Below are 14,692 nucleotides of genomic sequence, written 5' to 3' on the forward strand. Positions count from 1 at the left end.
TTTGTTTTTTAAGCTGAGTTTCCCACTGTTCATTCAAATTTCTTTTCCAGAAGATCATCTTGTCTTTTCACTTCATGGGGCCTACCTTTCTCACTACCTCTATCTGGTCCCAGAGCCAGGTCTACTCTTGTGTTTGTCTTCTACGCTTAGAACTCTAAACTGCTGTTATCATCATCTTTGCATCTGTTCGGTTGCCAGTTCAGATCATCCTCATTCATCACTACAGTCTAATAGGGATCTGACACCCAACTTCAAGATGCTTTGTGAGACCTCTGCCACTGTCCACTATCTGACCATGCACATGGGTGATCTCAGAGCTTCTTGTGACTCCACATGTCTTAACATGAAGTAAATCCTGGGGTGTGTGTCATAAAACAGCATGCAAATAAGAAATCATGTACAACACTATGTTCTGAATACTCCGACCAAATTATTCTACCTCTCCAATTCCCTGATTTTCTTTTAAGTTATCCTAAGCCTTCCTCTGTTCCTCCTCTCTCCTCCCAGTCCCTTCAGTTCCTCAAGCCAGAATCTGCACAAGTAAAGGCACTGCACCCTGTTATAAACTGTTACTTTTCCTATTCACACCTCTACCCAGAGCTCCCCTGCTTCTGTGACTAAAGACTTATCAGGGGGAAAAAAAGAGAGGATGTTTATCCTGAATATCTTTTACTTTAACATCTGTTAAATGGGTCATATTTCTCATATTTTAATAGCAAACATGTATTGAGCTCTTATACAACAGTCACTTTGCAAAGTAATATATATATATATATATATATATATCTTGTGGAAAATTCTGAGCTGTATAAAGAAGAAAGTAAAATCACTCATCAGCTCATAGTCCTACCCCATGGAGCTGCTGTGAGTATTCTGATATTCTTAGCAGTCATGTATATGAAAGAAGGAAGGAAAGAAGGAAGAAAGGAAGGAAGGAAGGAAGGAAGGAAGGAAGGAAGGAAGGAAGGAAGGAAGGAAGGAAAAGAAAAGAAGGAAGGAAAAAAAGGAAGGAAAAGAAAGGCAGACAGGCTGGCAGGCCCAAACCATATCATGCTTTGGTGCGTTGCTTTTTGTGTGTCACCTTATATGATGACAGTCGCTATGAATTCTAATGCCATGCTTGCACGAGGGCCGTCTAGCCCCACGCTGTTGCTGACTGTGGTTGTTTGTTGCTCTAGGTGTGCTCTGTGGGATGATTGCCATTGCAGATGCTGTCAAATCTGAGGCTGCCCTGGCTGTGCATACCCTGAAAAGCATGGGTGTGGACGTGGTTCTCATCACAGGGGACAATCGGAAGACAGCCAGAGCCATTGCCACCCAGGTATAGGCATCTTCGTTTTGAAATTACCAACTGTGTTAAGTATCCAAAAGCAGAAAAGAAGTAAGCACTGATGTATCCAGGATGATCTTGACTTCTGCTCTTTCCCCTTCTCTACATCTCCGGTAAAAGTGATTCTAGTGTCCTCTAGGCATTTCCTAAAAAGATCCTGGCTTGGGAACAAAAATATAAACGAAGTCAACGTTTTGATAAGGGAGTTTTGAGGGCTCATTTGGGTACTTGGATGTATGATTTAATTCTGGACCATTCTCCTGTGTCCTTCAGTTCTGAGTTGAGGCCGTGAGGACAGTACTGCTAGGTAGCTACTGGGCCCCTCAGCCACCCACAGCAATGATGCTTTCATCATACCCTGTGGCCCCTCAACTGCACATGGCTATGTGCTTGTGATCCTTCATTGCTTCTCATAAGGGCAAGTACAGTACATCCTGATGCCTTAGTCTTTTTTTTTTTGGTCGGTCATGGGGCTTGGACTCTGGGCCTGGATGCTGCCCCTGAGCTCTTCAACTCGGGGCTACCACCCTACCCCAGGCCTGGGAGTTGTCTCTGAGCTCTTCAGCTCAAGGCTACCACCCTACCCCTTGAGCCACAGCCTCACTTCCCGTTTTCTAGTGGTTAATTGGAGATAAGAGTCTCATGGTCTTTAGTGTCCAGTCTGGCTTTGAATCCTAGCTCCTCAGTAGCTAGGATTACAGGTGTGAGCCAGCATGCCCAGCTTTGCATTAATCTTAAATGGTGAGCTTGCTAGGTATCCTCTCTACTTTTCCTGGCTTACAGTTTCTTCATCCACTGAGCAATTACCTAGCACAGGATCAGCCACTGGGACCACACATAGGAATGAAGAAGGGTCCTGCCTTTGAGCGGCCTACAGTCTTGTGAAAAGGTTCAATCAGTGACGCAGCTCTGAGTACTCAGGCCTTTTGCAAAAGTGTGAAGTTGGCAAGGAGCAACTTACTCAAGCATGGAGTCTTTTTGAGCCAGAGTCAGAAGAGATGGAGAGCCAGTGAGAGTAGAGAGGGAAGATTGGGATGAAAACTGAGTCCTTTCCAGTGCAAAACAGGCCACTTGAGAATCTGTTGGGCATACAGAATGGCACAGTCATTCCTAGTGGCTGCACATTGCTGGCCAGTGTGGTGCTGAGTGTGGGCCAGTAGGCAAAAGCCAGATGCAGGGGATCATGGAAGGTGGGATCCTAACAGCTTAAGCACTTGGAGGTTGATAGCATCCATTGGAGGGCTGAAGTAGCAGAGTATCGGCGGGAATTGCTGTTCTGGACACATGTCTGGGGAAGCCTACAGCAGAGTATTCTGTGGCCAGATGGGGAGGGAGGAGGGGTGGGATTTAAGCCATGTGGATGTAGAGCAGGATTCACTTGCCCTGCGACCACCAGTCTGCAATTCTCATCGACAACATGACTGATGACTTGGAAAAGGAAAAGGCTAAGGGAGCATGGGGTTTCTGCTACTACACTGTTGGACAGCTTTTGCCCACCCTAGGTGTTGATTTCCTTCCTTTCAGGTTGGCATCAACAAAGTCTTCGCTGAGGTGTTGCCTTCTCACAAGGTGGCCAAGGTCCAGGAGCTCCAGAACAAAGGGAAGAGAGTTGCCATGGTGGGGGATGGTGTGAATGACTCCCCAGCTCTGGCTCAGGCTGATGTGGGCATTGCCATCGGGACTGGCACAGATGTTGCCATCGAAGCAGCTGACGTGGTCCTCATCAGAGTGAGCTCGGCTGTGCCCAGTCATGAGCGGGGAGGGGGGAGAGGGAAGGCCCTTTACTCAGGTGCTCCTCTTCTATAGAACGACCTGCTGGATGTGGTAGCCAGCATCCACCTCTCTAAGAGGACTGTCCGGAGGATCCGAGTCAATCTGGTGCTGGCGCTGATTTATAACATGGTCGGGATCCCCATTGCCGCAGGTGCGTGAGGCGGGTCTCACCTGTTCTAAGCGTCACCTTTGGCTCCTCTGTGGCCAGATCCTCTGCTTGATTCTCACAGAACTAGTGAGTTGCCTACTGCACTGGGTGGCTTGTCAGATACATGTGGAAAGGTTGGTTCCACTTTATAAATCTGGAGGAAAATGAGAACATTCTTGGACCCCAAAGCCTGGTTCACTTTGGTCTGCTGTAAAAAGCTGGTCAAGATGATTGTTTATTTAGAGTGGGCCTGTTTTCAGAACAATTTATTAAAACATAAACATCTGAAAAATAACTATCACGTAGCTTCATGGAGTGTTAACACATACATACTAAATAGCATGATCATATCTCAGGACTTGGCTTAAGAACACATCCTAGCCAAGTACTAGTGGCTCATGCCTCTTATTCCTAGCTACTATGGAGGCTGAAACCAAAACCTAGACAGCAAAGTACACTAGACTCCATCTCCAAAATAACCAGAAAAAAGCCAGCTCAAGTCACTTGACGCGTAGCTCAAGTGCTAGTGCACCAGATGTGCAAGCAGGTTGAACAGGTGTGAGGTCCTGATTCCAAACCTAGTACCAGAAAAAAAAAAACAAGAAAGACAGTGCTTCTGTGCAGGCTGAAGAGACCTGAAGTTCATTTTTCATTTGTTTGCTTTTGCTTTTTGTAATGATGCTATGGCTTGAACTTAAGATCTGGGTGCTTGCTGTTCCTGAGCTTGTTTGCTCAGGGCCAGTGCTCTACCACTGGAGCCACAGCTCCACAGCTAGCTTTTGCTGATTAATTGGAGATGAGTCTCTTGGACTTTTCTTCTTGAGCTGATTTCAAACTGGGATCATCAGATCTCAGTCTCCTAACAGTCTCCTAAGTAGGTAGGATTACAAGCGTGAGCCATTCATGACTGGCTGAGACCTAAAGTTCTTAAATAGGACTTTACTATCTCAGTTCTCCCCCTTTTTTTGCCAGTCCTGGGCTTGAGCTCAGGGCCTGAGCACTATTCTTGGACTTTCTCAAGGCTAGAGCTCTACCACTTGGGCCTCAGCACCACTTCCAGCAATTTTCTATGTATGTGGTACCGAGGAATCGAACCCAGATCTTCATGCATGCTAGGCAAGCACTGTACCACTAGGCCAAACTCCTGGCCCCAAAATATATGGCTTTTTTTTTATTGTGGGACTTGAACTCTGGGCCTGGGCATTGTCCTTGAGCTTTTCAGCTCAAAGCTACTGCCCTACCCCTTAAGGCACAGTGCCACTTTCTCCCCTTTATGTCTGACTAATGACTCCATCTCAAGGATGGTCAAGTCCACCTTGGTCCTGGGGAGTAAAATAGCTGTCCTCGTGCCAACAGCCAACTCAGGAACACACCCTCCTGTGTCTGTTCCTTTTACTTGACTATTGGCTGTACCTAGCCCACATTCCCCAGTTCTGTCTGGGACCTTTCTTCCTCCTCCTCCTCTTCTCCTCCTCCTCCCCTTCTTCTTCTCCTCCTCCTCCTCTTCTCCTTCTCATTCTTCTTCCTCTTCCTCCTCCTCCTCCTCTCCTTCTCCTTCTCCTCTTCCTCTTCCTCCTCCTCCTCCTCTTCCTCCTCCTCCTCCTCCTCCTTCTCCTTCTCCTCCTTCAGAAATTAGTGTAGTTAAAAGACTGTGACCACAACAGTGTTTATCTCCTGTGAGACTGAGTGTCCAGACTACTGGCTCCTGCACCTCTGCTGCTCTTCCTCTTCTCTGTCTCAGTAGTTCCCAGTCTCTGAATCAGGGGATGCTGTCTCTGCTGCCAGCTTCCTAGAATGGTCTTCTCCAGAGGCTGCTGGGTAGAAATCCTTTTGAGTGCCTAGATGGGAAGCTCCTGAGAGATAACTCCAAGGGGCAATTGGGGTGGAGTTCTGATTCTGCCTGGGCTGTCTGGTAAGTGTATCTCCTCCTCTTGACAGGAGTCTTCATGCCCATTGGCATTGTACTGCAGCCATGGATGGGCTCGGCAGCCATGGCAGCCTCCTCTGTGTCTGTGGTGCTCTCATCTCTGCAGCTCAAATGGTAAGTTCTGGGCAGGACAAAGGCAGAGATCTCTGCTGGCCTTCTCAGTCTATTCAGGTCTTCAGGGCCTTTCCCCTCTTCTTTGGCGGCGTGTACTTTGTGTCTGAGACACCTATGCACTTATCCTCAATCGTGTATATGTGGCCAATACCAAAGAGGCAGTGGTTTCTGTACTGATTGTCAGTACCACCATCACTTTATGTGGCTATATTGTAGTCACAGAAACCCTATGTGTTATCACTTTTCCTTTTTTTGCCAGTCCTGGGCTTGAGCTCAGGGCCTGAGCACTGTGCTTGGGCTTTCTCAAGGCTAGAGCTCTACCGCTTGAGCCACAGCACCACTTCTGGCTTTTTTTTTTCTATGTAAATGGTACCGAAGAACCGAACCGTGGTCTTCGTGCAAGCTAGGCAAGTACTCTATCATTAGGCCAAACTCCCGGCCCCTTTTCTTTCTTTCTTTTTTTTTTTTTTTTGACTGTTTTTTTTTTCTTTTTTAGTACTGGGGATTGAATCCAGGACATTGCACTTGCTAGAGAAGTATTTTGCCATTGAGTTACACCCAGCCCCACTTTGCCTTTTTAAAAAAGGTGTTCAGGGGGCCGGGAATTTTGCCTAGTGGTTAAAGTGCTTGCCTAGCATGCACAAAGGCCCGGGTTCGATTCCTTGGTACCACATACATAGAAAAAAGCTGGAAGTGGTGCTGAGGCTCAAGTGGTAGAGCTCTAACCTTGAGAAAGTCCAAGGACAGTGCTCAGGCCCTGAGCTCAAGCCCAGGACTGGCAAAAAAAAAAAAAAAAGTGTTCAGTTTGGGAATGTGACTTCATTGTAGAGTGCTTGCCTAGTATGCATTAAGCTCTGAGTTCAATTCCTCAGTACCACATAAACAGAAAAAGCCGGAAGTGGTGCTGTAGCTCAAGTGGTAGAGCACTAGCCTTGAGCAAAAGAAGCTCAGGGTAAAGCCCCAGGACTGGAAAAAAAATAGAAAGAAAAAAGATGTTCAAGCTGGATGCTGGTGGCTCATGTTTATGAGCTTAGCTACTCAGGATGCTGAGATTAAGCCAACTAGGTAAGAGAAGTCTAGAGACATATCTTATCTCAAATTACCCCTCAAAAGTTGGAAGTGGAGCTGTGACTCAACTGTTAAGAATGCTATCCTTAAACAGTAAAGCTCAGTGAGTGACAGCACTCAGGCACTGAGTTCAAGCCCCAGAACACACACACACACACACACACACACACACACACACACACACACACACACGATGTTAAGGGGATAGGGATGTATAGTTTACCAACAGAGTGCTTAGCCAGCATGCAGAAGCCCAGGATTCTGTCCTTGGGCTTACAACGAAGGGGAGAAAAAAGATGTTCATTTCTTTATGTAGTAATCACTTAAATGGCAGCCCAAAAGTTTCTATGTATGAAGTTTTGGAATCAGGTGAAATTTATCTGAATATTGGAGTTTTAGTGGAGTGGTTCTTTTTTTTGGGGGGGGGAGCGGGGTTTGGTTTCATATCAGCCTGAGTGCTATTCCTGAGATTTTCTGTTCAAGATTAATCCTCTACTATTGAATCTACAGCTCCACATCTGCTTTTTGGTGATTAGTTAGAGATAAGAGTCCCTTGGACTTTTCTGCCCAGGCTGGTTTCAAACCATGATTCCCAGACCTGAGCCTCCTGAGTAGCTAGGATTACATAATAATCATGGAGCACTATGGAATATTGTGAGGTTTTTGATTCTGGACATTACTGTCTTTCATGCAGGGCTTTCACCAGATATATAAGGGAGGCAGGGACAGCCTTGCATTTGGAGGGCTCAGATGCTCTTGCATTCTTGCCTTCTAGCTATAGGAAGCCTGATGTGGAGCGGTACGAGGCGCAAGCCCATGGCCGCATGAAGCCCCTGAGTGCGTCCCAGGTCAGCGTGCACGTGGGCATGGATGACCGGCGGCGGGACTCCCCCAGGGCCACGGCGTGGGACCAAGTCAGCTACATTAGCCAGGTGTCTCTGTCCTCCCTGAAGTCCGACAGGCCATCTCGGCATGGCATTGCAGCGGAGGACAGTGGAGACAAGTGGTCTCTGCTCCTTAGTAACGGGGATGAAGAGCAGTGCATCTGAAAGCCAGGACCCAGGCTCCTCCCAAGGGGCCTTGTAGGCCTCAATGGGATGGCACAGTCCCTGCTGGCATCAGTGGGGTGGGTAAAGTACACCACAGCCTTGAGACTCCAACTGGAGTCCTGCTAGCCCCCACTGGAGCATGTGGCCTTGCTGAGAACCCCCTGACCTTGTACCACTGGCATGGCCGAAACCACACCTCTCTGAGACTGCAGAGAGGAGAGGCAGTCAGTGGGTTTGTCAGGGCTCTGTTTATGTTGCTGGGATCACCACCTGTGAAATGAGGACCAAGAACCAGAACCTCGCTGGGCCTCTTCAGAAACCTCCCCTCCACCTCAGCATGGGAGCCACGAGCTGTGTGGGTCTAAGACCACAACTTACCTCAAGTGTACCAGTTTTCTGTTGTTCTCATCTCTTGCTTTTCTGCCCTGAGTATTTAGCATCCTTGACAGCGAAGATGTGCCTGCCCATCCTTCAGCAGAGCTTCCCGCTTCAGCATCTCCAAATGCTTTGGCCTCGCACTTGTAGCCCATGTCTGCTCCCTAGCTTGCACCAGGGGTGAGAGCTGCCACATCCTCTTGCATGCAGAGGAAAGTTCTGTATGGCTAAGAGCCACTGCAGTCACACACGCTGCTGCTGACGAGCTGAGTAAGGCCTCAGAGCCTGACCAGTAGTCCTATCCAGTTTCCTGTGGGGCTCAAGTGCTCGTGACTCCGTGTGTTTCCGCTGCAGCTTGTGACCCAGAGCATCCAAGTGTTCCGAATGGCATTGTCCCATGGGAGGTATGAGCCTGTAATAACCTCCTCACCATCTAGGGTGCTCAGCAGAGCCCTCACATTGTATGCCTGGGGGGAACTGGCTTATCAGAGGCGGAGCTAGTCCTTCTAGATCCTTCTGTATATTAAGTGGGCATCTCAGGGAAGAGTAGCCACAGTTCTCTGGGGAAAGTCCATGGCTCTCTGTGCTTTGACATCAGAAGGCACAGATGCCATGTTTTAAACTGAAATGGGTTATGAGTGACCGAACCCTAAGAGCAGACCAGAATCTTTTAACCCTAGGGTAATCCCAGCCTCACACACAACACAATTTTATTTATTGCATTCACTTATTTGCCAAGGTTTGTGCTAATCCCATTCCCCACCCCCCAAAACAAACTAGCAAGGCCACTACTATTGTATACATTTCAGAAGCAAGGGAACAGGTGCAGAGAAGCTGAGTTTGGTGCCTGGAATCCACAGCCAATACATGTTCTAGGTCTGTTGGTCTGAAGGCTTTTCTGTGCTCTACTGCTGCCTTAAGTGTCAGTTTGCCTGGCAAAATTGACTGCATAAAGGTCTTCACTCTTGGAAAAGTAAATCTACCAGTTGTATCAACTTAGAGTACATCAGGGCATGAGATCTTTTTCACCTTCCCTATAGTAGTTATTTCAGTTTTTACATAAAATATAGTTTGTGCTGGGTTGTGGCTTCTAAAATCCAAGTTCAGGGTTTTCTTGTGTTTATATTGTTTTCAGTTTTCTTTCCCTACCAGCCCCTTCGTACTCTCTCTCCCCATTCCACCTTGTTTTTATTCCTGTTTTGAAACTAGACTAATCATTTTGTACAGAAGCTAATTGTAAATTTTTTAAACTCCTAGGGCCATAGCATCACATTTGTATGTGGACCTGAAAATGTTTATATGATTGTACAGAAAGTAACTTTTTAGATGTTCAAAGTAGCAGGAATGTTTTTGGTCAGAGCATAGTTCCTACTTCAAAAGACTTCCCATGAAATAGGAGAATAAAGTTTCATTTTATTCATTCACAAGTGTACCTGTGGCTGGCTGTGTCTGTGTGGGCAGCTGTACGGCCCATGTGGCCTGTCCCCAGTGAAGACTTCTGCCAGGAGCTGGCTTGACCAATGCCTCTGGAGGTTTGGGTGGATAGGATTTTAACTGGTAACATGAAGCTGGCGAGAGCCATGTTGCCATGCCTCCACCTACCACTGGCTAAGCACCCTCCTGAATGCTGCAGGTGGCTGGCCTCAGTGGTGTGTGAGAGAGCCGAGAGGCAGTCCCTCAGTACCAGGCGAACCCCAAGTATGATTACCCCACCCTGTACCCTCATGTACTTCTCTAGATCACTTGTCTCCAAAGGGGTAATGGAGAGGAATGTGTTTTAGGCACTTTGACCTTTAAAAGAGTAGGATAGGTAAATGGGAAAATCTGGAGCAAAGGGATCTGCTGGGAAAGTTCTGTAGGCATTTAGCGTAGCAAGGAGGCCAAAGGGAACTAACACCTAAATGAGAATGGCAGCATAATTTGTCACCCAAACAAGGATACTTATAAGAGTGGAAAAACGCAGTAGATCCCAGAAGTAAGCTGATGACATAGTCCTTACCAACTTTTGAGAACCTGGCCACCAATATCTGCATCCAGCCGTCAGCAGCTTCTGTGTTGAATCACTGAGATGATTAGCCCAGGGCTCAAGACTGCTGAGCTGGATGGTCAGCCCTGGATACTGCTGTGTGTTTTGTGGCCTCACATGCCGTCCAGGGTTAGAATGTTCTGTTGTTATTTACCTTTGTCACTGTAGAGAGGGGGTACTTCCTTATCACCAGTCTAAATCACTGCATGCTTGATATATTTTTAGTCAGTAAGACCTTAGTGAAGGCTGCGTGCTGTTGGGGCAGACGTGGAATCCTAGCTACGTAGGAGGCTGAGATCTAAAGATTGGAGTTCAAGGTCAACCTGGGCAAACAATCCTGAAAGACTCTCATCTCCAAATAAGCAGCCAAAATATCAGAAGGAAAGGTGTGGCCTAAGTGATAGAGTGCTAGCTTTGAGCAAAAGAAATAGAGAGATGCCCCAAATTGAAGCCCCCAATACCAACATACACACTAAAAAGGACAGCGAAGAATTATGACTATCTTTTTAATAAGTAAATAATCACTCTAGTTGGTTTTTTTTATTGGTATCTGGAAAGTAGTTCCCTAAATTCTTCTATTTCATTAAGAAACCAAAATTAATAAATATAACCTTCATTCATTTTAAGGAAGTCTAAAGCAGACCAAAATCAGCCAATTATATTATTTAATTAGATAAAGGATTATATGATTAGAGAGGGTTGGTGGGCTGCTATATGTTCAAGGCCCTGGGTTCCATCCCTAGCATCACCCCAAGATACAAACTCCATCAGTATTTCATTACATACATTCCCTAGCTGGCATAGAGCTCCAGAGTTACAAAAATAAATTGGTGTGCAACCTTCCCTTTGGTCACATCTCTCATGGGAGCATGTACATCAGGAAATGCGGTAAACAGTGGCCTCTGCCCATTCTCTGTCTCTCTTGGTTCTTAGCTGGCTGTGTGGGAAAGCTGACTTGGTGCTGGGAAGTACTATGGAGAGGCAGGGAGAAAACACTCCTCTTTCTTCATTTTCCCTCTCAGTTGGGTAGGGTCATAAGCACCATTGTTTGGGCTCATTTCAGAGGGAGATGTCTACATGCCTGCCCTTCTCCTTTGTGTGAAGACAATAAGTGCTGAAATTACAGGACAGAATGTGAGAATGTTAAATAACCAGGCGAAATCCTAGCATCTCCTTTATTCTATTCAAAATCATGAAAACACAAATGTAACATCATCCAAGGCCTAAAATGCAAACAAGAATTGATGGAAATCCAGTGTTTTTTCTCTCTCCAAAATGGAAGTTGATATTATATCTCAACATAAACAAAATGGATGGAGGGTGTAGTTCAGTGGTAGAATATTTGTCTGGCATGCATGAAGCTTGATTTGATTCCCAGTGCCAGATAAACAATGTAAAATTTAGAAAGGAGGCAGGAAAGGCTGGTATAATTCATCCAGGCCTAAAGGAAGAAAACTTGGTGAATATGATTTTTGTGGAAGACTGTTCTTTGTGAGTGGATTGCATCAGGTTGAGGAGCTTGAACTCAGGGCCTGGGTGCTGTCTTTGAGCTCTTTTGCTCAAGGCTAGCACTCTACCTCTTTGAGCCACAGCTCTACTTCTGGTTTTCTTGTGGTTAATTGGAGCTAAGAATCCCACAAGCTTTCCTGCCTAGTCTGGCTTTGACCCAGGGTCCCCACCAATAGTACCTGGTGCCTTACTCCTTTTTATTCAACCTCTACACTGAAATGTAGCCATTGACCTCATGATTCAATGGGCCTCAGAAATGATCTGTTAAGGGATGATCCAGGTCTCAGAAATGTCAGGCAACGGCAGATACCATCAGACTCTGGTGTGCTACAGACACGGTCCCATGTTGTATCTCCCATCCATGAGATCACTTCCCATTTTCACCCAGAGGAAACCAAGCAGCAAAGTGGTTGAGCAGGCTCTCTTGAAGATAACTAATGTAATCAAACCCCCAGAGCCTGCCATCTATTGTACTTGCTCCCAAGAAGAATGTCTTCTTTCCTTAGATGAGGATTATCTTTGTGTGCTTTATCTCCAATACCACCAGATGTCTCTCTGATCAAACCAACATCCCAATCTGCAGCAGGAGCCCAGAGTCTCCTTATCATTTCTTTGTAAGAACTGGGAAATTGAAGTAAATGCCATCATAATGAAAACATGGGGCAGGGAAAGAACAAGAGGCTTGAGTTAGGCTCTGCCATCTGAATGCTTCTGACTTGCAATATAGTCAGTATCTGTTCTTACAGCCAGGACCCAGGGTACAAAATGACTCCAGTCACCTCCTCATCTATCCTCATGGGCATCTGAGCTTCATGGGTCCTTGCAAATTTGGATAATAGTAAAGTTTTAAAGGAATTTTGACCATATTTTTTTTTTTTTTTGCAACAGCAAGGGTTTATTGTGGGATACAAGCCAGGCACTTGGGAGGAGTTGATAGTCAGGTTTTACACAGTCTATTTAAAGGCAAAAATCACAAACAGTTGCTAAGCAAGTTGGGGGGGGGCATTCTACAGTTGCGAAAAACACAAACAACTGTAAATTATGGTCCAGAAGTTCCTTTCAGATAAGGTGACTTATTAACTCTTCTTTCCTGTTTATGTATCCTCTGGGTTCGAAACTCTTATCTATGAGTCAAGCTGAGTTTCTATTCCATCTACTGGAAGGGGAATAATTTTGAGTCTGGGGTAATTATTTTTCATCCCTACCCTTCCCCCTCAGCTGTTCCCCGGGAGGAGGAGCCAATTCTGGATCCTATTCCATCAATTCTATGAAATCATTTTCCTTTTGACCATATTTTTGATAGCTCCGGACTCCCAAGTTTGAACAAGCTCATGTTTACTTGAATCCTAGGTCTATACCCCAACCCCAGACATAAGCAATGTCATTTCTGGAGCTGGTTCTCAGTGGCCTGAAGAGCCATCCTTCTTCAAGGCCACCAGGGCCACTTGTCCCCAAGGAGGGCTTAGCTGAAACTCTCTTCGCTCATATGTTTGATGAGAGCTGCTCTCTTTACAGTGCTGACTTACCAGGAGGAAGTGCTTAAGAAACCCTCACCACATACAAAGTTGCTGAGCACCTCAGGTAATCTCAGCAAGCCACAGCCTGTGGTCCTGTTTTCTTTAGATCATCTTATTTGGGGGCCTTGGAAAAACTAGCCAAGTGTGATTGAGCACTTACGTATCTCATCTTTAGAAATGGGGATACTAATAGTTCCTATCTCAGCCTTGCCGTGAGCCTTTAATGAGGTCATTTGGATAAAGTGATGCAGTAATGCCTGCCACATGCCGAGTGCTCAGTGGGGTTAGCTGCTGGTGTTATGAACCTCATATTCTAGGAAGGCAAGACAACCCGGCCCTTTTTGTTTCCCCTAAAGAGGTAAAAGCTGTCCTTGTGTGTTTCCTGGTTGAGTTGGAGGAGGAGATGGTGCCATTTAAAGATCTACTTTTCACCGCAAGAGCTGAAGATTGAACCTAGGGCCTGATGCATGATGAGCAGGGCTGCACCACTGAGCCCTCCCCAGCCCTCAAATGGGCTTCTGAGTGGTGAGGACTGTTGGTAGAAATTAACTCAAGAACAGCCTTGGTCCATTTGCTGCTATACCTCAGGCTGGACCCTTGGGTCTTCTGTTTCCAGGGGTTGTGTTGTATGACCCATAGCATGGTATACTCTACTTTCAAAGAGGGACATTCCAATGAGAGTCCATGAAATATATAAAACAGTATATCACTGTTCCTAGAGTTAGGTAGATCTGAGTTCAAAACTCAGCGCTACTGAGTTCAAACCCCAGCCCTTCCTCCTACACGCACCCTATAATTTAGGGTTGGGGTCATGATTCAAACGGTAAAGCTTGGGTCCCTGGGTTCAAAATCACAGTATGACAAAACAAAACAGTGGGAAAAAAAAGTGCTTCTTCCCATTGAGGAAGTCACTGCGATGCTGAAATTTCACATCAGTATAAAACTGAATGCTACTCCTTCATAGGCATGTGATGGTTAACTGGAATGATGCCTGTAGAGTGCCCAGCGCAGCGTATGGCATCCAGTAGATACTTTCACACTTGTGAGAGGCTGTCTGCCTTCATTAGAATGAGGCTGCTGTAATGTCCCGAGGAGGGGCCTGGGGGAAGACCTTGTTTCAGGCAAAGATCTACAACGTCTTGAAACAGGATATCAGCTCTTGGAAGATATTGATTGACTGAATGGTGGGAATTGAAAAGGTGAGAGCACAGGGTGCCAGTCAACATGAAATGCCATGGAGGAAAATGACTGTGTGCACATGTGGGGGGGGGGGAGAACATGTATGCATGCACTGGTATTGAGGCCTGAACTCAGTCTGGCACTCTTGCTTGGCATCTTTCACACAAGGCTAAAGCTTTACCATTTAGGCCACACCTAAACTTCTGGCTTTTTACTGGTTAACTGGAGGTAAGACTCTCATGAACTTTTCTGCTTGGCTGGCTTTCAACTGTGATCCCCAGATCTCAGCCCCCTGAGTAGCTAGGATTACAGGTGTGAGCAACTGGCACCTGGCAAAAATGACTTCTTTTAAATGTCCTGCTCTAGTCAATGTTTGGAAGGAAGGCCCTGGTTTCATCCAACTCATCTGGCATTATAGTTGGAAACTGGATCATTTCTATCAACCTCTTTGGACGCCTTCCCCTTATTCCAAGATAGAATTACATTTTCAGATATGGTTTTTCCAAGACTGTACTGTTTTTGTTGTTGTTGTTTTGGTTTTGTTAAAAATGGAACAATCTTGCTATGCTATTGTTGATGACCCAGCTTTAGGGGCTAAATATAATTCCAACACATGGCATGGTATTTCTGTCACAGGACTGAGTAGGCCATGACATCATGTGAATTTAAGTCACAGA

At 46.0% G+C, this 14,692-nt stretch overlaps 1 protein-coding gene across 1 annotated transcript in view; it reads left to right on the top strand.

Moving 5' to 3' along the window:
- Atp7b (ATPase copper transporting beta) overlaps positions 1 to 9,201 on the top strand; it is a 65,378-nt gene extending 56,177 nt beyond the window's left edge. Inside the window, exons 18-22 of the mRNA XM_090342331.1 lie at positions 1,179 to 1,321; positions 2,855 to 3,058; positions 3,137 to 3,254; positions 5,190 to 5,292; positions 7,136 to 9,201. Coding sequence (XP_090198457.1) covers positions 1,179 to 1,321; positions 2,855 to 3,058; positions 3,137 to 3,254; positions 5,190 to 5,292; positions 7,136 to 7,409 — 842 coding nt within the window. The 3' untranslated portion in view covers positions 7,410 to 9,201. The remainder of the gene's footprint in view (positions 1 to 1,178; positions 1,322 to 2,854; positions 3,059 to 3,136; positions 3,255 to 5,189; positions 5,293 to 7,135) is intronic.
- The last annotated feature ends 5,491 nt before the right edge of the window (positions 9,202 to 14,692 follow it).

This window comes from Megascapheus bottae, chromosome 11, assembly GCF_031878675.1.
Source record: "Megascapheus bottae isolate mThoBot1 chromosome 11, mThoBot2.hap1, whole genome shotgun sequence".
Lineage (NCBI taxonomy): Eukaryota > Metazoa > Chordata > Mammalia > Rodentia > Geomyidae > Megascapheus > Megascapheus bottae.